At 42.1% G+C, this 26,026-nt stretch overlaps 2 protein-coding genes across 5 annotated transcripts in view; one reads left to right on the forward strand and one right to left on the reverse strand.

The window, feature by feature from the left end:
* Positions 1-26,026, forward strand: part of LOC138742700 (mediator of RNA polymerase II transcription subunit 12-like protein) — a 404,210-nt gene that overhangs the window by 162,516 nt on the left and 215,668 nt on the right. The gene's annotated exons all lie outside the window — the stretch shown is intronic.
* Positions 18,300-25,648, reverse strand: gpr206 (P2Y purinoceptor 14). The gene is made up of 2 exons (XM_069897456.1): positions 25,561-25,648; positions 18,300-21,391 (listed from the first exon to the last, which is right to left on the reverse strand). Exon 2 carries the CDS (start codon positions 21,381-21,383, stop codon positions 20,310-20,312), a length of 1,074 nt encoding a protein of 357 aa, XP_069753557.1. The 5' UTR covers positions 21,384-21,391; positions 25,561-25,648; the 3' UTR covers positions 18,300-20,309.

Here is a 26,026-nt window from a genome sequence, read left to right on the forward strand (position 1 = left end):
CCTACCCCCTGCCACGCATAGCAGACATGGTCAACAACATTGCGCAGTAAAAGGTGTTTTCCACCATAGACCTGAAGGCAGCCCATTAGAAACAGCGATCACATTTACACAGCATTTGAGGCAGACGACAGGCTGTATCAATTTCTGCGACTCCCCTTCGGTGTCACCAATAATGTGCCTGTTTCAGAGAGAAATGGACTGAATAGTAGATGAGTTCCAAATGAAAGCGGTGTTCCCCTACTTAGACAACGTGACAATCTGTGGCCACACTCAGGAGTATCATGACACGAATTTAAAATGCTTCTTCCAGGCAGCCGAGGAAAGGAACCTAACATACAACAGGGACAAATGCGTCTTTTGTACCAGGAAGTTGTCAGTCCTGGGTTACATAGTGCAGAACGTGGAAATCAGCCCAGACCCAGCCCGTATGCGCCCTCTCCTAGACCTCCCAGTGCCACACACGCTGAAAGCACTAAAAAGGTGTTTGGGGCTGTTCGCTTACTACGCCCAATGGGTCCCCAACTACGCCGACAGGGCCCACCCACTTATAAAAGCCTCAGTTTCCCACTGTGCCTAGCAGCCACCAGAGCATTAAGGGACATTAGGGGCCATATCGCTAAAGCTACCATGTGGTCCATAGATGAGTCGATCTCTTTTCAAGTAGAAATGGATGCATCTGATGTGGCTCTGGCAGCCACCCTAAACCAAGATGTACAACCGGTAGCCTTTTTCTCGCGAACCCTACAGGGGTCAGAGGTAAAACACTCAGCAGTAGAGAAGGAGGCCCTAGCCATTGTGGAAGCAGTAAGGCACTGGTGACATTATTTGGCATGCAAACACTTCATCCTCGTCACGGACTAACGATCTGTGGCTTTTATGTTTGATAATCAGAACAAGGGGAGAATTAAGAATGACAAAACCCTGCGCTGGTGGATAGAATTGTCTACTTTTAACTACGACATTCTGTACGCCCCGAGAAACTCAATGAGCCCCCGGACGTGCTGTCCAGAGGCACTTGTGCCATCCTTAACCACACATCCCAGTTGCAGAGCTTGCTCAATGAGCTGGGCCTCCCGGGGGTCGCTAGACGTTCCACTTCATTAAAACCCAAAACCTCCCATTTTCAGTAGAGGAAGTGAGGTCAGTGAACAAGAGCTGCCCCATCTGTGCGGAATGCAAACCACAATTTTACCAGCCAGACAAAGCCACCCTGATAAAAGCTATCAAACCTTTTGAGCGTCTCAGCCTCGATTTTAAAGGCCCGCTCCAATAATAGAAATGTCTATTTCTTAAACATATTAGTTGTACATTAAATTGTACTGACAATAACCACACCAGCAGTGCGAGTATAAGACAGCTTTAATAAACTAATATGTACACTAAGACGTCTTGTCTCTCTGCAAGATGAACCTGGAAGGCTAGACTGTAGCTCTGGACTGCTTTATAGACAAGGTCACCGGGATGACCCATGGTGACCTAATGATGTAATTACATATCACCACAAGATGCTTCTACAAATGATGGCAAATACATTATTTTAGAGAAAGACATTGGATTGGCGTGGTATGCATTGTGAAGTTTGTTCATAGCACGGACTTAATTTCCTCATTATATTAATTGAACCAGCCTGATGGTTTCCATGGCCAGTTCAGTATGTTTCTTAATAGGCAAAAGTCTTGTCATTCTTTATCTTCTGTAGTCGCTGTTCGACCACAGAGTTCCATGAGCAGATTGAGTGTTATTTTAATTTGGCCATTGTGACTGATGCAGGTATGTGTCATGAAAGGCCTGTTCTGGAGGTGCACTGTTCCATGTACATCATCAAGAATGTGGTCCATATTAACAGCCAACTACTCAGCAAGCTCTTACTTCACTGTATTATCTGTGAATTTGTATACATTTAATTAATATAACAGAATTTGTGCTTTGGTGATGCTTTTTATTGTAGATTTGGAGATCAAGTGTGGAGTTAATGAGCCTGTGGTCCATCCAGTAATCTGCACTGCACAAGGCCTTGCTAACTCTCATCTTGATGGTCTTTGTTCCTGACAATAAGGCAGACAATGAGGTACCTGTGTCCAGAGCATGGATGTATTCAAGGAGATTTGTGAGAATTTGGTTGATGATAGGCCCTGTAATGATTAGGTCTTGCATGTTGCCCAGGCTAAGTTACTGCAGGCCATTACAGATGCACTTCCCAACTCTGTTCTGTATCAATTGCTCCCTCCCAGGCTTTCTAGTAAGTTTCAATTCTTGTACTGAAGTCTCCAAGATCGATGAGCTTCTTTGAGATGACTACAGCAAGATTACAGAGTCTAAATCTTCACAGACTTTCTCTGGACTTCATCAGCATTTATCATTGAGGGAACAAAGGCACTGATCAGAATAATATCCTGTTTATAAGACAAAGGAACAGTAGACCATTCAGCCCATCGAGTCTGCTCTGCCTTACCAGCATGACTGTGGCCTATCTTGTCATTCACATCCATGTGTTCTATTATCTCTTCCTTGGCAATTGACTCCTACAACATCCCAACCATCAATGCTAGCTCACTGGCCTATAATTTTCTTTCTGTGGCCTACCTCCCTTTTTAAATAGCGGGATGACCCATGTAACTTTACTGTTCTCTGGAGCCATGCCAGAATCTAGTTATTCTTGTATGATCATTACTAATGCCTCCACAATCTCTATAGCTACTTGTTTCAGAACTTGCGGGTGCAATCCATCTGGCCCAGGAGACTTATCTATCCTTACATCATTCAGCTTCCCAAGCATTTTTTCTCTGGTGATCGTGACTGCACTCACCTCTCTACCCTGAGACCTTTAAAGCCAGGTATACTAATGTATAAGAACAAAAATAGGCTTTTCAGCCCATCAAGCCTGTCCTGCCATTCTATCATGAGGCGATCCATTTTCCCACTCAGCACCACTGCCTAGTCTTCTCCTAACCTTTGATGTCCTGGCTAATCAAAAACCTATCAATCTCTGCTTTAAACACACCCAATAACCTCCCCTTCATAGCCTCTTGTGGCAACAAATTCTACAGAATTGCCACTCTGGCTGAAGAAATTTCTCTGCATCTCTGTTCTAAGTGGACGTCCTTCATCCTAAAGTTATGCCCTCTTGTTCCAGGCCCTCTCACCATGGGAAACAACATTTCTACATCTGCTCTGTCAATTCTTTTCAACATTTTGAAATTTTCAATCAAATTCACCCCCCACCTTCTAAATTCCAAGGAGTTCAAGCCAAGGGCTGTCAAATGAGCCTTATATAACCCTCTTATTTCCAGAATCACCCTTGTGAATGTTCTCTGAACCCTCTCCAGCATCAGCACATGCCTTTTTAAATGAGGAACCCAAAACTGCTCACAATACTCCAAGTGAGGTCTCACCAGGAAACTGCTCACAATACTCCAAGTGAGGTCTCACCAGGATCTTATAATCTTCACCACTGACTCAACCTGCAAATTTTCCTTCAGGCTGTCCTGTACAATGACTCTGTGGGTCCCTTTGTATCTTGGTGTTTTCAATTTTTTTCCCCATTTAGAAAATAGTCTTCCCATTTATTTTTTTTCTACCCAAGTGCGTGGCCGCACACCTTCTGGCATTATATTTTATTTGCCACTTCTCTTCCCATTCTCCTAATCTGTCTAAGTCCTTGTGCAGCCTCCCTGTATCCTCAACTCCTCCACCTACCTTTGTATCATCTGCAAACTTGACCACAAAACCATTCATTCCATAATCTAAATCATTAATGTGCATCTTAAAAAGAAGTGGCCCCAAAACTGACCTCTGTGGAGCACCACGAGCAGCTGGCAGCCATCCAGAATATGAACCCTGTATCCTTCTCTCTGCTTCCTACCAATCAGCCGCTACCTACGCTAGACTGTTTCCTGCAATAACTTGAGGTCTTATCTTGTTACGTAGCCTCATGTGCGGCACCTTGTCAAAGCCTTCTGAAAATCTAAATACATGACATCCACAACGTTTCCTTTATCTATCCTGCTTGTCACTTCTTCAAAGAATTCCAGTAGGTTTATAAAGCAAGATTTACCCTGAAGGAAACCACACTGTTTTTGGCCTATCTTGTCATGTGCCTTCAAGAACACCATAACCTCATTCTTGACAATTGGCTTCAACATCTTCCCAATCACTGATGTCAGGTTAACCAGTCTAAATTTCCTTTCTGCTGCCTCCCTCCTTCTTGAATAGTGGGGTGACATTTACTATTTTTCAGTCCTCTGGGACCAGGCTAGAATTTAGTGATATCTGAAAGATCAATACCAATGCCTCCATAAACTCCTCCACTACTTCCTTCAGAACACGAGGGTGCAATCCATCTGGTCTGGGAGGCTTATCCACCCGTAGTTCATTCAACTTTCTGAGCACCTTCTCCCTTGAAAGAGTAACTGCATTCACTTCCCTTCCCTGACACCCTTCAACATCTGGCACTTTGCTAATGTCTTCCACAGAATAAACTGATGCAAAATACTAATTTTAGTTCCTCTACTGTCTCATTGGTTCCCATTACAATTTCTCCAGCACCATTTTCTATTGGTCGGATATCTACTCTCACCTCTTAATTTACTCCTAAAGTACTAATAAAAGATTTTAGTATCCTTTTTGATATTTTTTGCTAGCCTCCTTTCTTCATTTTTCATCCTTCCTTCCTAATGACTTTCTTAGTTGCTTTTTGTATGCTTTTAAAAGCTTCTCAGTCCTCTATTTGCCCACTAATTTTAGCTTCCATCTATACCCTTTCTTTTGCTTTTACATTGGCTTTAACCTCTCTTGTCAGGCACAGTTGTGTCATTTTACCATTCAAATATTTCTCCTTTTTTGGATTATATCTATCCTGCACCTTCCCTATTTCTCACAGAAACATTGCTGCTCTGCTGTCCTCCTTGTTAGTGTGCCTCTCCCATCAACTTTGGTCAGTTCCTCTCTCATTCCTCTGTAGTTTCCTTTATTCCACTGGTTTTCTGTCACATCTAATTTTAATTTCTCCCTTCTAAACTCCCTTCAATCATATTATAATCACCAGCTCCTAAGGGTTCCCTTGCCTTCAGTTCCCTTATCGGCTCTGGTTCATTGCTCAATACCCAATCCAAAATTGCTATTCCCTTGGTCGGCCCAGCTGCAAGCTGTTCAAAGAAGCCATCCTGAAGGCTTTCAATAAATTCCTTCTCTTTTGATTCTGCACCAATCTGGTTTTCCCAATCAACCTGCATGTTACAATTGTAACATTGCCCTTTTTGCATGCCTCCTCTATCTCCTCTCTGTCATTTGCACACCTCCCATCCTGGGTTTTGTTTGGAGGCCTGTATTTAGCCCCTTTCTCACTGGCCCCCCAGTTAATTGGCCTTGCAGTATCCCGTGATAGGAAGCCCTTTGAGCCGTTTCCTCTGGATGACCCTTAACTGGGTCACAATTCATCTCCAGGAATTGGAGTGTGCTACCTTCAACTGAAAATGGGTGACTTTCTGCTGTCCCTTTACCACTGTTATTTTTTTAATCATCCCTAGCCAAGGATTTGGATAGGGATCGAGGTGGTTAATCCTTGGCATGAAATGGTATCATTTGACGGCGGCATTCGGACAGTTTTCTTTTTCCACTGGACCCTGTCCCAGTTAATTCCTGGGACAAGGTACCAGTGGAAAAGGGGCTAACGACTCCCATCAGAGTCTTTTTACCCTTAAAGCTTCTTAATTCTACCCACAGGGTTTCTGTCTTCTGATCCAATGTCTCCACTCTCCAAGATTTAATTCCAATTTTTACCAGCAGAATCACCTCTGCCGACCTTCCTGTCCTTCCGATACACTGTGTATCTATAGATATTCAGTTCCCAGCTGTGGTCTTCTATCAACCTTGTATTTGCCTCTTGCAATTTTAGAATTTTCTATCAGGTCTCCCCTCTCAGCTTCTGATGCTCCAGAGAAAATAGTCCAAGTTTGTCCAAATTTCCATTTATAGCTAATGCCCTCTAATCCAGACAGCATCCCGGCCCATTTGGACTGGAACAGGTTAGCACATCGTTATAATAGCACCAGTGACCCGGGCTTGAATCTGGAGCTATCTGTAAGGAGTTTGTACGCTCTCCCCATGTCTGCGTGGGGTTTCCTCCCACCTTTCGAAATGTACTGATTGGCAGTACATTTCGAAGACCGAAATAGCCTGTTACCCTGCTGAATGTCTAAACTTTAAAAAAAAAATTTCTTCACCCTCTTCTGCTTGCCGATACACTCTATTCCAGACACCACCCCAATGAGGCCTCTTCAAAGCCTCCACTTCCTTCCTGCAATGAAGTGACCAAATCTGCTTCACCAAAGTTTTATGCCACAGCATCATGACTTCCTGATTTTTAAACACAACATCTGTCCAAAGATAACGTGACTGCCTCATCCCTCCTACCCTAGACCTCCTTACAAGGCCCCTGTACTCTTTGATGAAGAATTTTGGCTCAATTATGAGAGGCATAGTTAGGGGAAACAGCCACAGCACCTTTTTCCCCAGGGTGAGAGTAGGAAACACCAGAGGTCATAGGAAAGTTTCGGGGAGATTTAGGGGTAAGTTTTATTTTTACCCAGAGAGTCGCGGTTGCCTGGAAGGCTTTGCCACGGGTGGTGGTGGAGGCTGGTACAATGGGGACAGGCACATGGATATAAGAAAAATAGAGAGATATGGGTGTGAGGTGGGGAAGGATTAGATTGTTAAATAGGTTTATACAGGTCAGCACAACATTGTGGGATGCAAGTCCTGAAGTGTGCTGTAATGTTCTATCTATGTTCTATTTTGTTTTACAATACAAGCAGAATCTAGCATAAATACAGATTTATAACTTGAATTTTATTTTATAATCATGAAATGCTGGTTTATGAATTCAGCTGGAGATAAAAATATTGTAAATTTGTGACCAGCACCCTCTCTATCCCATACTAACCACGTCATCATTATTTCTCTTGTGCCTGGCCTCTTATCCTTGCTCTAAAATGCTCAGTGTTTTTTAAATGTGAGGAAGATGTTTTAATTGCCGTGTGTTGTTCCTTGTTTATCTTGCACTGACCTCGGAGAATAGCAGAGGGAACGGTCCATGTCTATTCCTTCCGAACGAGCATCTGCTCCCGGATACCAAAGCTGTAAGCAAATGTTCAAATGTAAAAATGGAAAGGGGAAATGAAACTGAACAAATTGCGCTGTTAATAACCCCTTTGTGCTCATTAATAGTGTCAGTGAGGACACTTTTTGTGTGCAGTGCCTTTAGAAATATCTTTTGAAAATCCAGCTGTTTGACATGGTGGTTTTCCTGTTCCCAGTCTGCACAGCTTACATCTTTAAATTTTTAGATGAGGTGCTCATTTGATTTTGCTGGGTGGGATTTGTAAAGATCAACCACAAGCAATCAAGCAATGTGATAGAGGAGCTCGAGACTGTGGATTGTGTTGTAACAACATATTCAATAGATTGAAAGTATCTGATAGTCGTATGACACAAACTAGACAACTTCTTCCTCCCGTTTCAAAAATAATGTGGATTTCCACTGGATCACTTCAAAATATTTTGATCATATGACCTATTTCTGGTCACCGTCCCTCTGTTTAGTTTCAATGGTTGGTTTCCAGCACACGATCTCACCAAACTTAAAGATGTACTTTTGTTTTCACTCTGATCATGAGCCTTGTGTCGAAGGTTTATTTCCAAATACCTAAATACCAGACACCGAGGCGGTGATATTTTTGCTTGCTACAGTTACACCTGTATGTGAAACACGCAAGTCATATAGCATAAATTAAATGTAAAAGGATAGGTAGATCATAATCACCCCTTCAACCCTAGTTTCTTTACATGACTCATACACTTTGAAGAGATAGGGTGGACAGCCAGCACTTTTATCCCAGGGCAGGAGTAGCAAAGACCAGAGGACATCTTTACAAAGTGAGGGAAGAAAAGTTTAGGAGAACCGTCAGGGGTAAATTATTTACACAGAGTGTTGTGAGTGCCAGGGTACGGAGGCTGGTACAATAAGGACAAGTAAAAGATTCATAGACAGGCACATGGATGCAAGTAAAATAGAGAATTATGGGTGTGAGGTGGGATAATTTAGTTTGTTGCATAGGTTTATATTGGTCATAAGGAATAGGAGCGGGAGTCGGCCCTCCGGCCCATCGAATCTGCTCCGCTTTTTAATAAGATCGTGGCAGATCTGATCATCGACTCAACTCCACCCACCTGCCTTTTCCCCATATCCTTTAATTCCTTTTTTTATGTAAAAATCTATCTAACTGAACCTTAAATATGTTTAATGAAGTCGCCTCAACCGCTTCCCTGAGCACAGAATTCCACAGATTCACAACTCTCTGGGGAAAAAATAGTTTTTCCTCATCTCCAACTTAAATCTATTCCCCTGAATCCTGAGGCCGTATCCCCAAGTTCTAGTCTCCCCTACCAGTGGAAGCAATTTTCCTGCCTCTATCTTATCTATTCCTTTCTTAATTATATATGTATTGTGTGGTAATGTTCTATCTATATTCTATTTTGTTTTACATTCCAAGGAGATATTAGCATAAATTCACATGAAAACTTTCATTGGTTTATTGATTCAGCTTGAAAAAAATAACATTATAAATGTGTGATCTGCACCCTCTCTATTCCATATTAAATGTATCATCATTATTTCTCTTGCGCCTGGCCTCTTATCCTTGCTGTAAAATGCTCAGTGTTTTTTAAATGTGGGGAAGATGTTTTAATTGCAGAGTGTATTGTTCCTCATTTATCTTGCGCTGATCTCAGAGAATAGCCAGTGAGGTTCCACTGATTTACCACCCTCTGGCTGAAGAAATTCCTGTGCATCTCTGTTCTAAGCAGAAACCCTTTAATCCAGAGGTTGTGCTCTCTTATCCTGGACCCTTCCACCATGGGAAACAAACTTTCGACTGTGATAGGGTGGAAACTGGGAGAAATTGGTGCGCTGTGATGGTATGGCAGGAGAGGGGATGATTAAAATGTGACTTGGGGGGAGAGGTGTAAATAGGAAGAAGCAAATTCAATCTAAAAAATCGGATGATAGGAAATCAGAAGATTGAATGCTGGACATATGAGAGTCGAAACTGGAAGTCAAAATCAAAGTTCAGATTGATGGTCAGAGTACATACATGACATCACATACAACCCTGAGATTCTTTTTCCTGCGGGCCTGACAGAATGACCACTTCCTGGTAGTGCAAAAAACTGTAAACAAGAAGAAACAAATAAAGAAATGTAAATTTCTTTACAGGGGGTGGCACAGATAGCATAGCAGTTAGTGCAATGCTGTTACAGGGCCAACGAGCAGGATTTGAATCCCGCGTTGTCTGTAAGGAGTTTCTATGTTCTCCCCGTTTCTGCATGTGTTTCCACCAGTTCTCCGATTTCCTCCCACCATTCAAGGGTTGTAGTTTACTTGGGTGTAATTGGGCGGCACAGGCTCATGGGCCAAAAGGGCCCGTGACTATGCTGTCTGATTAAAACTTAAAAATTGAAAAAGTTATGAACAAACTGTGCAATACTGAGAGGGGAAAAACAATAAAGTGCAGTCCTTAAATGATTGAGTTTGTTGTTGAGGAGTCTGATGGTGGAGGGGGAGCAGCTGTTCCTGGAAAACCTGGTGGTGCGAGTCTTGTGGCCCCTATACCTCCTTGCTGATGGCAGCAGTGAGAGCGGAGCGTGTGTTGGGTGGTGTGGATCCTCAATGTTTGCTGCTGCTCCCTGTAGGTATTTTTTTTTTAATTTTTAAAAATTTTTCACACTATGAACCATATTGACCAAAATACACACAAACATTTCCCTCTTGAATATACACAGTGTTGTTTTCTCCCCCTTTTCCCCCCTCCCTTCCCTCCCTCCTTCCCACCCACCTCCCCACCCACTCAACGTTCAACATATACATTACAATAAACCCATTAAACAATGTCATCACACAATGAAAATAAACAAGAAAATTTTATCATCTCCTTTTACACACTGGGTCAGTTCATTTCATCTTCTTCTCATTCTATCATTTTGGGGGGGTGGAGGTCCGCGGTAGGACTTCTCTGTTGTGTTCCATGTACGGTTCCCAAATTTGTTCGAATGCTGTGAGGTTATTTTTTAAATTATACGTTATTTTTTCCAATGGAATACATTTATTCATTTCTATGTACCATTGCTGTACTCTCAGGCTCTCTTCTGATTTCCAGGTTGACATTATACCTTTTTTTGCTACAGCTGAGGCTATCATAATAAATCTTTTTTGTGCGTCATCCAATTTGAGGCCTAATTCTTTACTTCTTGTATTACTTAGAAGAAAGATCTCTGGACTTTTTGGGATGTTGCTTTTTGTGATTTTATTTAATACCTGATTTAGATCTTCCCAAAACTTTTCCACTTTCTCACATGCCCAAATTGCATGTACTGTTGTTCCCATTTCCTTCTTACAGCGAAAACATCTATCTGATAATGTTGGGTCCCATTTATTTAACTTTTGGGGCGTGGTGTAGAGCCTGTGAAACCAATTATATTGTATCATGCGTAACCTCGTGTTTATTGTATTTCTCATAGTTCTGGAGCATAGTTTTTCCCATTTTTCATTTTTTATCTTTATGTTTAGATCTTGTTCCCACTTTTGTTTGGGTTTACAGCTTATTTCATCGTTCTCTTTCTCTTGCAGCTTGATGTACATGTTTGTTATAAATCTTTTTATTATCATTGTTTTTGTAATCACATATTCAAAGCTGCTTCCTTCTGGTAAACTCAGCCTTCTTCCCAATTTGTCCTTTAAGTAGGTTTTCAGTTGGTGGCATGCAAACATTGTACCGTGAGTTATACCATATTTGTACTTCATTTGTTCAAAAGATAATAAATTATTTCCCAAAAAATAATTTTCTATTCTTTTGATCCTTTTTCTCTCCCATTTTCTAAAGGAAAGGTTATTAATTGTGAAAGGGATTAGTTGATTTTGCGTCAATAATAATTTTGGTAGTTGGTAATTTGTTTTTTTCCTTTCTACGTGAATCTTCTTCCAAATGTTGAGCAGATGGTTCAGTACTGGTGAACTTCTATATTGCACCAGTTTTTCATCCCACTTATAAAGTATATGTTCTGGTACCTTCTCCCCTATTTTATCTAGCTCTAACCTGGTCCAATCTGGTTTTTCCCTTGTTTGATAAAAATTTGATAGATATCTTAATTGTGCAGCTCTATAATAATTTTTAAAGTTTGGTAGCTGTAAGCCCCCTTGTTTGTACCATTCTGTTAATTTATCTAGCGCTATCCTCGGTTTCCCCCCTTTCCATAAGAATTTCCTTATTATTTCCTTTAGCTCACACATGTCAAACTCTGGCCCGCGGGCCAAATTTGGCCCGCGATATAATTATATTTGGCCCGCAAGATCATATCAAAAATGTATTAGAGGTGGCCCACTGGCCGCCGCGCCAGTATAGCGCATGCACAGTAACCGCTGTGTCCCAGGGAGAGAGAGAGAGAAAAATCCTGGTCCTTGAAAAGTAGTGGTGGGTGGTTTTATAAACATGCTGTCGTGTCCCCCCGCCCACCCCCCCACCGCAGCGCGGCCTGGCCGGTGTCAGGGGAAGCCAAGGCCGCTTCCCAGCGCCCGGAACCCCAGTGGCACAGCGTTTCTTGGAGCTGCAGATGGAGTCGGGATGCCGGAGGGAAGATTGGGACTCTCCGCCGGGCGATGGGGGCGCTGGCTGCCTGCCGCCCTGCGCCTTCCCACTGGACCAGCGGCGGGTTCCCGGAGTACACGTGGAGAGCGAGGGTGGTCGGGCAGGTAGGGTGGAACCCCCCGCCAATCTCGGGAGTGGCGTGGGCTGGATCGGGATTAGCCACGCTCACCTGCTCCTCCACCACTGACCAGGATCCCAGCGCGGTCCTGAGCGCGGAGACTGCCCTGGAAAGGTCCTGGGACACTGGCACGGAAAGAAGAGCAGGGTCCGTCGAACATTACAGATCAGAAACAGGCCCTTCGGCCCTTTGACTCTACCTCGTGAAAACCCAACACTGGAGAAACTCAGCGGGTTAAACCGTATCCTTTATCCAGCAGAGAGGTACCTGACAATGTTTGGCCCTTGATCCCCCTCATCAATGTATGAGCGAAAGTCTGTGGTTCTCGTAAAAACACCAGAAGGGAGAAACTCAGCAGGTCAAAGGGGTTCCGGGAGAAACTCAGCAGGTCAAAGGAGGATCCGGGAGAAACTCAGCAGGTCAAAGGGGGGTCCGAGAGAAACGCAGCAGGTCAAGGGGGAGGGGTCCGGGAGAAACTCAGAAGGTCAAGATGAGAGGGTCCGGGAGAAACTCAGCAGGTCAAGGGGGGTCCGTGAGAAACTCAGCAGGTCAAGGGGGGTCCGGCAGATACTCAGCAGGTCAAGGGGGGTCCGGCAGAAACTAAGGGGGGGCCTGACCTCGCCAGGACCGTTGCCCACTCCCCCTCCCTGCCGCAGGCCGACCCGCGACTCTCGGTGACAGGGCCGCTGATCCGCTGAGATGCCGCCCTGCAGCGAGAGCCGATGCCCCCGCACTGTCGTTGTCCAACCCGATCGCCCGCAAACCCCGCCCTCTCGCACACAGGCCTGAGTAAGGATTATGAACTTTAATCTCAGGATAAAACAATCTTCCAATAGTTTCATGTCACAGTGATAAATATATTCCAGGTTAAAAATGGTCCTGCACCTGGATACAAGCTTATTAGGCATAAAACTTGAAAAGTGTGTAGATCAAAGGATATCTGTACCAATGGAAAAAGGGCATGGCAAATAACCCTGCTAGAGTTCATGCCCACAATCAGTCACCCATTTGATTGTTTCAGGAATCATGTTATTCTCCCACATTCTCAATAGCCCTCAGATTTTACTATTCGACAGCACACTAGCAACATTTGACAAATCCTCTATAGAGAAATATTATTGATTGAATATTTTATTTCTCATTTGTTAATGCTTCTGGAAAGAGTTTATCCAAAACTATTATTAAACATTTATTTTAATAAGAAAAAGTTTAACATTACATATGTTGAAAGAAGAGAAAACATGCAGATGTTGTTGAAAATTTTCAATAAATATTTAGTTCGGCCCTCGAATTAGTCCAAGTTTTTAATTTTGGCCCTCCGTGAATTTGAGTTTGACACCCCTGCTTTAGCTCCTTGAAGAATTTCTCTGTTAGGTGAATTGGTAATGATTGAAATAGGTATGTTTCCTTGGGAAGATATTCATTTTAATGCAATTTACCCTTCCTATCAGTGTTGGTGGTAAATCTTTCCAATGTTCTAAGTCATCTTGTAATTTTTTCATTAATGGCTGATAATTTAATTTGTATAGATGGCCTAGATTATTATCTAGTCTAATATCTAGGTATCGGATTGCTTGTGTTTCCCTGTAGGTATTCTTGATGATTTTTAAGGTGCTGTTCTTTGAGTTTCATTTGAACTATATTGATATTGTGTAAGACAGCTATTCTCAGCTAGGGCCAAACGACCCCGCTGGGGGCCACAGCGCATTTATTTTTGTTTTCATCACGTAAAATAAGTATTTTTTTTAAGGTAGTCGATAAGGGAGAAGTACGGAAGAAACCAACTAAACTTTGACTGGTTCATAGGGAAGGTGCCCCATAAACTTTGAGCAGAATCCTAAAAGAATGGTGGAGAATGGCCTGTGTAGGAGACCAAGATTAGAGGTCAGAGTGGGAACAAGAAGGAGAATGGAAAGTGACAGGCAACTGAAACCTTGGCATTAAGACCATAGAGCAGTGCAACACCGAAACAAGCTCTTTGGCCCATTTAATCCTTGCTGAATGAACTATTATTTTGCCTCGTCCCACTTGCAACACCTCCCCCTTTCCTGAAAACTCATTTTGTGTGAAGCCTAGGATCACATTTGCGGATGGAATGGAAGTGTTCTGCAAGATTGTCTTTAATTTGCATTTGATTTTCCCAGTTCAGGAGAGAACACATCGCTAACAGTAAATACAATGAAGAAACTCATTTCATTCTAGTGTTGTAAGCTCTGCAGCGTAGCAAGAGAGGAAGTAAAATAGATGTTGCAAGTGTTACCAAATTCCAGTGAATTGTGGGATATGTAACCAGCTTGTCGAGCTGCTTGGTTTGTCTCTCCCTCTGCTCTTACATCTGATTTGTGGGTTTTTGAATGTAAATGGGGTTAGATTTTCCCAAAAGCATTGTATACGCATGAAAATAATGGATGCTCTGTGTTGCCATTTGGAGAGAGGTGATGAATCTCTTCAACATAAGCAAGTGTAGAATTGAAAGGCCTCATTAATCTGGATGGGAAAGGATCACTTCTGTCCCTTTAGATGCAGGGCTTTTATAACCACACGAAGCAGTTTAGATTTCCTTTTGACTTGTGTAAAAGCAAAAGTGATAATTTTAAGATCAATCTGGAGACTCAACACTGAATTCACTTATGAATTGTTCTCGTTTGATTTGATATTCTGGAGGTGCATTGCCCATTCAGACACTGTAGACCAGTCACTCAGCACCCGCTGAATCGTGTTTCAGCCACCGTACCTGTGGTAGCGGTCTGCGCAAATGCGAGCTCCAGATCGGGGCTGGAGTTCAACAGAGTCCAGGCGCGGTACAGTCACTATATACAGAGCTTCCACTTACCTGTAAATAGTTATTGTTATGACCTCTGCTCTCGAGTCATGTGGTTACTACCTCATCGACAAATAAATATGAGAATATTGGCAGCCAGGAGCATCTAATGGTGTTGGATTTTTACAATGAGGCCCAACTCAAGTTCGAGGAATAATGTCTTATCATCCCTCTGGGAATGTTGGCTATATGGAATTCTCCAACTTTATTTAACCTACTTAAAAACTTAATGAAGAACCTAATAAAAACCTACTAAAAAGAACTTAATAACCGAATAAAAACTGAATAACCTGAATATGCCTGAATTTGTCTGATCTTGAAAACTAAGCAGGTTCAGGCCTGGTCAGTACTTGGAGGGGAGATCACCTAGGAACACAGATGCTGTAAGTTTCTGCAAGGGGCGCTGAACAAAGTGGTGACTCTCTGTCTGCCTTATGGTAGACAAAATAATTTAATGTATGTTACATTCTAAATGTAGTATTACATGACAATAATGGAACCTTTACCTTTCTGTCTTCGTCAGGGCTGTCCATTTCTACAATATTTGGCTCTTTTTCTCGCTCCACCTCCAGCCTGCTCAGTCATTGGGTGAATTTAAGGCAGAGATCGATAAGTATTTGAATAGTCAGGGTATCAAAGGTTATGAGGAGAAGGCAGGGGAGTGGGGCTGAGTGGGAGAATGGATCAGCTCATGATGGAATGGCGGAGCGGACTCGATGAGTCGAGTGGCCTACTTTTGCTCCATATGGTTTAAGATGTTGATGTCTTCCAGTTGGAGGGTGCCCATGTCCCACGGCTCTGCTATTAGCAGCATGCAACACATGATAAAAGGTTCCACTTCTTCTCTTCTAAGTTGTGATTATTCAGATGTCCCAGTAACTGATCATTTCTTTTGAGATGATCAACATTGGATAGTGTTAAAGTTTGTTGAAGGTTACATAGGATGCAGAGTTGAGTGAAAATGTGGTAGGTGCCATTCAATCCAGATAAGTGTGAGGTGATGCATTTGGAAGGTCAAACCTGAAGGCTGAGTAACAGAGTTGGTAGTCAGATACTTAAAAGTGTGGAAGAGCAGAGGAACCTTGGGGTCCGAATCTATATAGAATCAGAATTTATTTCATGAACAAGTCATGAAATTCATTGTTTTGTAGCAGGTTCGTAGTGTAAACATTCATATAAACAACCTAATAAAAAAAGTCTCGAAGTTGTTGCACAGGTTGATAGGATAGTTAAGAAGGCCTATGGGATTCTGGGCTTCATTAGTTGGGGAATTGAGTTCAAGAGTTGAGAGATCATGTTGCAACTCTACAAATCTCTGATGAGACCACACTTAGAGTATCATGTTCAGTTCTTGTCACCTCATTACAGGAAGATGTGGAAGCTATGGAGAGGGTGCAGAGGAGATTTGCCAGGATGTTGTCTGGATTGGAGAATGTGTCTTCTGGGGCAAGGTTAGCAGAGCTGGGACTTTTCTGAAGGGTGAGGGGTGATTTAATAGAAGTCTGCAAAATTCTGAGGGGCTTAGATAAGGTAGATAGCCAGTACCTTTTTTTTTCTCAGGGCAGGAGTAGTAACACAAGAGGACCTCTGTGCAAGGGAGGAAAGTTTAGGGGAGACATCAGGTGTAAGGTCTGCACACAGAGAGCAGTGAGTGCCTCTTAATGCATTGCCGGGGTGGTGGTGGAGGCTGAAATTTTAAGGGTATTTAAGAGATTCATAGACGGGCACATTGACAAAAGAAAAATAGAGGATAATGAGGTAGGAAGGCTTTAGAATTATTTGGGAGGAATATACAATATAGGTCTGCACAACGAGGGCTGAAGGGCCGGTACTGTGCAGTCATGTTCTCTGTTGGTTGAACTGCCATATCAACTTATTTGCTCTTGTCACTTCACCCCCCCTTGTCATATCCACCCCTCCTCAGCTTTCTTTGAAATTTAAAACTAACTTGCTTTATCTTCTTCAAAGGCCTGAAACATCAACTCTTACTCCTCCTTGCACAATCACTTTCACTCCCCTTCTCTCCTTCAGTATGAGTTATCTTGACGCCGTGCAAAACAGCTTTTCACCGAGTCTGGGGACACGTGACAGGAAGCAATGTGGCTCAGTTCCCTGACCTGCCTTTTTTATTTGTTCATCAGCTTCTGAAGTTTTTCTTGATTGGTGTCCAATATTTAAATCCCTGTTACGCTGAATCCTAAGGCTTCAAATGTCAAGTCTCCTGTTCCTTTGTGTAACTCCAGGCTCGGGGCAGTGCAAGTGGTTTATTGTTCTAGGGTCATTTGTAGTTTGGCGCTGTGATATGGTTTGAGAATAAAAACCTGAGTCTCAAAGTGGACACAATAAAGATGATCGTGGACTTCAGGAGGACCAGGATTGACCACCCTCCACTGCACATGAACAAATTGGAAGTGGAGAGAGTAAAGAACACCAACTTCCTCTGAGTCCACTTAACTAGTGGCCTATCGCGGACACTCAACATCTTCTCACTTGTCAGGAAGGCCCAACAGCGACTGCACTCCCTGAGAAGACTGAAGTGGGCAAGGCTACTGGCCACCATTATATCAACTTTCTACAGGAGCTCCATTGCGAATGTCCTGGCTGGCTGCATCACAGTGTGGCATAGTTGCTGTAGAGAATTGGATCAGAGGTCAATCCACAGGACCACAAGAGTGGCAAAGAGGATCACTCCAGCCCCCTCCCCCGACATTGACGTGATCCACTGGAATCGTTGTCTGAAGAGGGAGTGCAAGATAGTTGAGGATGCCTTCCACCCCATACGCAGCATCTTTCAGCTGCTCGCATCAGGTAAGAGATACGGGAGGATCAGAGCTAGCACCGCCAGGCTGAGAAATAGACTCTTCCCATGGGCAGTGAAAATGCTGAACGACCAAAGGAACTGCTCACACTGACCATCCGAGACTACTATTTATTAAATAATATTTATTTTTATATAGGAATGCTTGTCCTGCATAATGTGTGTTATGTCTGTTGTGTGAAGTCAGTCAACAGAAACACAATCCTCAGAGTCTGTTCAATCCGCATAATCTGCCAACGGTTTCTGACAGTCATTAAGTTTGAACACTTTACTCAACCCACACATGCACAGTAACGCTGATGTTCTCTCGCCCAAATCTTGTAGATATAAAAATGTATCAGTTGATCAGTCTTGTGAGCTGCAATGCCTCAACAGGAAGCATGACACATACTGACACGTTGTCATTTTCAAATGCATCAGAAGCTGACAGTGAGTGGACGAGAAGGGGTGGACACAATGACTTCAGTGGAGGAAATGTGCTGACTGCTGTGGAATGACTGTGAACATTCACTACATCTGTGTGACATGCCTGGCCTGGGTATCTTTGTGTTCACTCATTGCACCTGTGTAATCCACCTACCTATCTCGGTGAGCATTCACTCCACCTGTGTAGCCACCTGCCCTGTGTACCTCTGTGAGCGCTCCCTACACCTGCGTATCTTACCTGCCTTGTGTACCTCTGCTGAAGACCCACCACACCTGTGTACTTACCCTACCTGCCCTCTTAGAGAGAGTACAGGATCCTGCTGCATAGATGGATCTGGATATCCACTAACCTGATCTCCCTGATGCTCCACCAGCTAGAACCTACCGACACGAAGAAAAAATATAAGCAAAGCAAAAAAGTTAAGAACAAAATGGACTTCCTTTCTTTATTGCATCGGGAATAATGAATAAAAGTTGATGAACCTTGAGAGGTGGGTGAGACCACAGAAAGAGTACTTTGTACAATATTTGTGACAGGGATATTTTACAATAGCTACATCTCAAGTGAAAATAGCAACAAAAACAAACAAACTAAAAGAGCTGAAGCATATAAAGGGACCTTGATTTCTTTCTTTTTAACATGTTGTTCGTCTCATCTCAAGTTTTGTCCAATTACAAGAGCAAGCCTGTTTTTGTGTCATCACAAATGTCCAAGATATTGTGCAGCAGGTTTTCTTTCCCTCAGGTTAGTTATAAAAATGACAACTTCCTCTTTTAATTCAGACACATTCTGCCCCTTTATTCAAAATGACCTCATGGTCTGATAATGAGCGTATCGTTCCTTGCATTCACAACTTGGTTCTTTTTTGATGCAAGCACCTGGTTATGACTGCAGTAATGTAGCAAAATGGCAAAGCTAGCAAGGAACCAAAGTAAATGATATGCTTCAACCTACTTGTCCCTCGCTTCCATTTTTCTAATTATTTAAAAGAGAACATTAACCTTCAGGGAACATTTTCATTCGCCAGATATTTATGAAAAGATCGAAAATGTGCTTCTGATATGGTACAAGTGGATTGCACTTGTCCAATACAGTAACATAGTTTTCAGTCTGTTATGCAGTACTTATGCATACGGCCATAAACTCATATCAAACATTGAACAGTAATGTGCTGTTGTTGGGGAGTCGATGCACAAATTTCATAAAACACCAGAGGAAAGGGAATCTTAGGGTTGTCTGGGATGTCGTGTATGCACTCCGGCAATAAATTTGAACTTTGACCTTCAGTTAGTTTAATTCATTGGTTCTCAACCTTTTTCTTTCCACTCACATCCCACTTTAAGTAATCCCTATGCCATTGGTGCTCTGTGATTAGTAAGGGATTGCTTAAGGTGGATGTGAGTGGAAAGAAAAAGTTTGAAAACCACTGTTTTAATCGTCCCTCATTGACTCGTTATGTGCACGGTCTCATAACTCCAAAGGAAATGGGCCAATGACCATTTTTCTCAAGCAAAATATTTTGGTTACAAGTGGGTCTCGAGCTGCAATTCTCAATCTTTCCAACCACATACCTTCTTAAGCAATCCATTTTTGTTTTACTTTTTGTCACAGAGCACCGATGGCATAGGGATTAGTTAGAGTGGGATGTGGGTGGAAGGAAAAAGTCCGAGAACCACTGGTAATACTAAAAATGAGATGTGTACATTGTATTTCCTTTTCAGATCATTCTTATCTCAAGTATTTGGCACTTGTTCACTCGAGGTGGTGGAAACTGCTTTCTCATCAGTTTAAAGAGAAGGTTGATATTAGAACTGCAGACTTGTTGGGAAAAAAAGATAATCCAGATGTTTGTGACTGGAATAAAAGAGCATCTTCAAGCTAATTTCTGAAACATTAAAAAAAAAGATTAAAAACTGTTACTTGCATTGCACATGGATATTGGGAGGCAATTTATGGCACAGAGTTCAAAATGTGGTAATTCACAAAAATGAAAGTCGCAGAAGTTTACTATTTAAATCAATGTCCTTTCCATCTCATGAAAGCTGTGAGAATCCCTATCAGTCTGAAGTTTGGGTCAAATGTATGATGAGAGAGAATGATTTTATGCTGAATGATTTGGGTCAGTGGTCCTGACGTTACTTCTGAGGAGTGCAGTTGTGCTATTTTGTTTCCTTTTTGCTCAAAGTTTTCTTAGCAACATTCACCAGTGTTAACTGATTCTTGTTCAGTTTTGTGAGACCTTTGGCTACTTTTTGACTAGATGAGGAACTCCAACAGTATTTCAAAATTGGTCCAATCCAGAATCGCAGGAGGAATGTGAGGGATGTGTTGTTCAATATTTACTTCCCTGCAGTTCCAACCGGCCATATAATCTCGACACACGATTGGCTAACATCTTCGTGATCATGCAAAATGGCTGAGACTGAAACTTAACTCAAACTTTCAAGTTTCATAACATTGCAGTCATTCACGTTGCTTTGGCTATTTCCTGTGGTGCCTAGCGGAGTCACGTGTGAGGAGTGGTCATTTTGTGGATCAGAGTCATTTGCTTTTTTATCCAGCCCTATCTTTGACCTAAATGCCTTGCAAGATAGAAAGTAGATCACCGGATCCAAACACGAATTTAGCGTTGCTAGAACTATAGTCGGTTCTTTGAGGTTGAGCAGCATCTTTTTCCAATAACAGTCGGAAATGACATTTATCTGACTCATCATGTAAGGAATCCTTAAGATGTGGTAGGGAACAAAGCAAATCAAGAATACAACAAGCAAAACCAGGATATTGTTCTTTGCCTTGACTTGCTTACTGGATGAACTTGAGGGCGGGGCTTTGCCTAGTCGCCTCAAAGTTTGAAAATAGAAGAAGAGGAGACCTATTAACACAACAAAAAACAAGACTGTGCCACCAGTGTGGAGGGTTAAGTGCCAATAAACTCCAAAACCACTTCTAAATTCCAAACAAGATGTTTTTATGTTGGTCTGTGGTGTCTTTTCTCCTTTCAGGAATGCATAAGAAAATCCAAGGGCAAGTAGCGTACACCAGGTTCCTATGGATAGAATTTTTGCAGCTTTGAGTTTTTGGAATGTGTACGTGCTTAGAGGTTTCACAATCTTCAGATATCTGTGGGCTGCTATGTATCCCAAGAAGAGAATGCTTGAATACATATTCAAATAGAAGATTAAGGTTATGAAGTTACAGTACAGCTTTCTCATTGTAATGGAAAATGTTACTTGCATTTCAATGGTTCTTATTGGCAGAGACACGACCAGCAAGGAATCGGCTATGACCAGGTTTTTCAAATAAACAATAATGCTGTTGGTGCTGGGAATCTGACAGAAGTACACATAGAAAGCCAGGCTGTTCAGAATAGCCCCAGCGAAGCAAATTAGCAAGTATGCAGAAAGTGTAAATTTTGGGAAAGTGGTGTATGGCAACGGGCAACTTGTGTTGCTGGAGAAGTTTGTCCATGTAGCAATCTCGGTGCTTGTTGTGGAAGTGGCCATCAAAATATCTAAATATAAAGACAGAATAGGTTACGTGGAAGATATTCATTTTAAATTTAGACGTGCAATGCGCTAACAGGCCCTTTCGGCCCACGAACCCATATCACCCATTTGCACCCTGTAAATGTTAAAACCTTGTGTTTTTACTTCTTGGTTAATTTCATGACTATCCCTTTAAGGAAAATTGTTGTTTGTAGTGTTACCATAGTTACTATGATGTTGTAATATCCAGGTGTACGGGGAGCCATGACAGAGATGTAAGCTCTTGAGATACTTTTCTTTGAATTCATATTATTTCATCTTATTTTATCTTATTTCATTTTAATCATCTTAATTTTGGTTTAACTGTTTAAAGAAGAATATCTTTATCATTGCACAGTATGCTTTATTCACTCATGTTATGAAAATCTCTATGTGAAGTTATGCAGAATGTTTAATTGTTATCAACAAATTAAAGCTACTTACAGCCGCAAATACAGAGTTTGGTGTATTGGAAATAAGATAGTAATTTGGAATATTGTTGCATTCGTTCTGCATGTTTTGAAATTGGGAAATATGAGAAAATGGAAAATGTCATCTATACACCCAAATGACCTATACACACAGTACGTTTTTGAAGGGTGGGAGGAAATGGAAACCCACGTAGACATGGGGAGGACATACAAACTCCTTATAGACAGTGCGGGATTTGAACCCAAGTACCGGTCGTAGGCGGCTGTAACAGCATTGTCTACGCGAACCATGCCACTGCCCAAATTATCTGAACCAGTCTAATTTTGGTCTTTTTAATTTTACACAAAAATGCTGGAGAAACTCAGCAAGAAACTCGGCATTCTTTGTATAGCAAAAATAAATACTCATAACCAACATTTCGGGCTTGAGCCCTTTGTTAAAGTATTTTGTTCTCTTGTTCATGTCTGGATTTAATTGCTCCACCATCGATGGCCTTATCTTTAACTGGCAAACCCTTGTGCTCTGGAATCCCCATCCTGAGCATTTTATCCTCTTCTACTGCGTTCCTATTTCAACATATTCCTTAAAACCAATCACTGATCAAGCCTTTGGTCGTCTATCTTGTGTACCTCCTCTGTCACTTCATTTTTTGATTCACTTGAGAAAATGCTCAGCAATATTGGATTCTAAAGGCATGGTTGAATTGGAATTTTTGGTAACGGAAACAATTGAGGGTCTGAGTAACATCTCAAAGAAGATGGGGAAACTCAGCAGGTCAAACAGTGTACTTTAAAGAGCAAAGATGAAGATACATAGCCAACTTTTCAGGCTTGAGCCCTTCATCAAAGTAAGGATAAAATGTCAGCAGGCGCCTGAACAAAATGGTGGGGGAGGTTCACAGTCCCACAGGCAGGAGGTAATAGGTGGATGAGGGAGGGAGGGCCCACCAGCAAACAAGGGAAGGAAGGAGAGCTCTGTGAATGGAGAGCGAAGAGGGTGGAGAGCTGGAGGAAAGAAAGAGAGATAGGGAAGAGAGCAGGAAGGGGGAGTGTCAAGCAGAAACTAGAGGTTGATGTTAATGCCGTCTGGTTGGAAAGTGCTCAGATGGAGTAGTAGGTGTTTTTCCTCCAATTTATGGGTGGCCCTGATTTGGCAATGCTTGATTTTCATATTTTACTCAATTGATAGTTTGAGTGAGTCTTTGGTGATGGCAGTTGTGGCCATGACTAATAATTTGTCCTTAGTAAATATCTGTTAAGTTACTGAGCTAGAATCCAGAAATATTGATCCAGAGGACAAGAGTTCGAACCCCAAAGTGATCTTTGTTGAATTTAAATTCAAGAATTAAAAATGATTTCCGTGAGATTTCCAGAATAGCATTAAAAATATGATTAGTTTGCTAAAATTCTTCAAAGCAGCAAATCTGCTGTCCTTACTGAGCTGATGTGTGACTTTAGACCCAACGATGGGATGACTCTGTGTTCCTCCAGCCTTGTTTTTAATTTAGAGATGCAGCATGGTAACAGGCCATGAGCCCACGTTGCTCAAATACACTCGTGTGACCAATGAACCCACTAACTCCGGATGTCTTTGGAATGTGGGAGGAAACCGTAGCACCCATGGGAAGCCCAACGCCTAACAGGAAGTGGTGAATTTGAACCTGGGTCTCTGCCACTGTAACTTTCCTGCATTCTATGCTAACCGAGTGAGTAAGGGCCTTCAATATTCAAGCCTCATGAACAAGGGAAATAAAAAAAGCACAGAAACTGAAATCTCAAGTACATAACATTAGTTTCTTCAAATACAAATGAGTGTTGTGAGAAATTTATTACTGATCAGTGGCACTAAACACAATCAGGTAGACGTGTAGCATTGTACTCAATGTAGATTCAGTGAAAGAATGAATTTTGGGGGTAGAGAACATTGCGCTGATGCTACTATATAGAGGAGAATGTTTGGAGGAGCAACTCGGCAGGGTTGAAGGTCGCCGGGATTAAAGGTCGCAGGTGGCCAGCGCGATGGCGGACAAGGAGAAGAAGAAGAAAGAGAGTATTCTCGACCTTTCTAAGTACATGAATTTCTAATGTTCATCTCTTCATAAGGGCCATTTGAATTAATTTTTAATTCTTTGACATGATTAAATTTAAATTTTGACCATTTTGGCCCCTAAGTCTGCGCCGCCCAACTTACATCCAGTCAACCTACAAACTTCTTACAGACAGTGCAGGATTTGAACTCTGATCCCCATCGCTGGCACTGCAAAGGCGTTGCACTAACTGCTATGCCAACCGTGAGGTGAGATTCACCTGTGAAACCAGTGCACCAACTTATCCCTGCCCTTCTTGTCTCCCTCCACTTAGTGATACTCAAGGCATAGTTCACTGTTGTAAAATACAAAAGTCTGCAGACGCCGTGATTGTAGTAAAAGCTCAAAAGTGCTGGGGGAACTTGGCACATCTCATAGCGTCTTTAGAAGGTAAAGATATGTCACTGATCTTTTGGGTCTGAGCCCTTCATCAAGGTTTCAGTGAAGAAACACAATATCTAATAAACTAAGAGCAAGGGAAAGAAAGAAGGAAGAGGGAGGGAGAAGAGTCCAGACAACAGATAAAAGGTGTTAAATGGATATGATAAGAGGAAATGTGAGAATTGAGTCTGGATAACCTGACTCGAAGGTTCCATCCCTCCAGATTAAATTATTATTCTTGTCTACCCCAGTTGGAATAAAAGAAGGTGGGTGTCTGAATTCCTTATACTTTGAAGGCCCTAAACATTGGTTATATATATTATTTTAGACATTCGGCACGGTAAGAACCCCTTTCGGCCACGAGTCTGTGTCGGCCAATCACACCCAATTGACCTACATCCCCCCCGGTATATTTTGAATATCTTTACCTCCTATGACTTTCTGGCTGCACAGTTAGTGTAACAGTTAATACATCTTTACAGCATCTGTGATCAGGACTGGGGTTCAAATCCCGCGCTGTCTGTAAGGAGTTTGTACGTTCTCCCTGTGTCTGCATGGATTTTCCCCGGTTTCTTCCCACTGTTCAAAATGTACCAGGGGTGTAGGTTAATTGGGTGTAAATTGGATTCATAGGCTGAAATGGCCTGTTAGAGTGGTGTATGTCTAAAACTAAAGACGCTGCGTGACCTGCTGAGTTCCACCAGCATTTCTGTGTTTTTACTGAATAGTTCACTATAGCTAATTAACCTCTTGGCACAAGCTTTGGACGTGTAGGGAGCTAGTACATCTAGTAAAATCCTATGCAGTCACGAGAGACATGCAGAAACCACACAGATACTATAGTCTGAGAGTATTGACTATGACATCAATGGCCAGCAGTTCCCAAGAAATGAACAGACAAATCTCACAATTATGAGATCATGCACCTCTACGTTCCTGAATGAATCTCAAAACAGTAAAATTGTGCTGCCTTCATTCTGAACCAAGTGATCTCTCACTGGAACTCTGCCCTTTTTCACTGACAACCTCGGTCACTCCATCTTGGTAATCAACTTTAACTTGAATCTTGAACTTTTAAAAACTGCAATTGATTATACACAGCTGAGGCAGCTTTCACAAACTAATTTCTCAAGTAAAAGATCCAACCTTAATGTGCAATCCTTCCAGAGATGCACTAAGTTCTCAACGTCCCAATTTAACACGCTTTGGTCTCACGCTCACCCTTGTATATATTTAAATGCAGGAAAAATCACCCACCTGGTTGTGTGGTGGTTCTTCTGTTGAGATTTCCCTCCTGGTGGTGTGATTGGAGAGGTATCACTTAGCAGTGTTGAACTGGAGTCATTGGTGCAGTGCAAGACTATATTTATATTCTCACAGGGATGTCTGCTTTTATTTCAGATGTCAGCATTTCCTTTTTGGAAAAAAAGGGAACTAAAATAGTGTGATGCAGCAGTTTATTCTGACTGACTACTCCTGCTTCCAGCATTGGGAGCTAAAGAAAAGACCATTGAAAATAGATTATTTTACAGACTGAGCTTGATTCTTCTACTTATAGACGCTAATGATGACATTTAGGATGAGTTCACTGTCTTACTTATTATGTACAATGTGTTGACAGTTTTACTTGCTGCATCTGAACAAGTGCATATCAAGAAAAGCCATAATCACCAACTAATTGAATTAAGACTCAATAAATTCATAAGTAGTATTCACCGGAATC

The sequence above is a fragment of the Narcine bancroftii genome, chromosome 9, assembly GCF_036971445.1.
Source record: "Narcine bancroftii isolate sNarBan1 chromosome 9, sNarBan1.hap1, whole genome shotgun sequence".
Lineage (NCBI taxonomy): Eukaryota > Metazoa > Chordata > Chondrichthyes > Torpediniformes > Narcinidae > Narcine > Narcine bancroftii.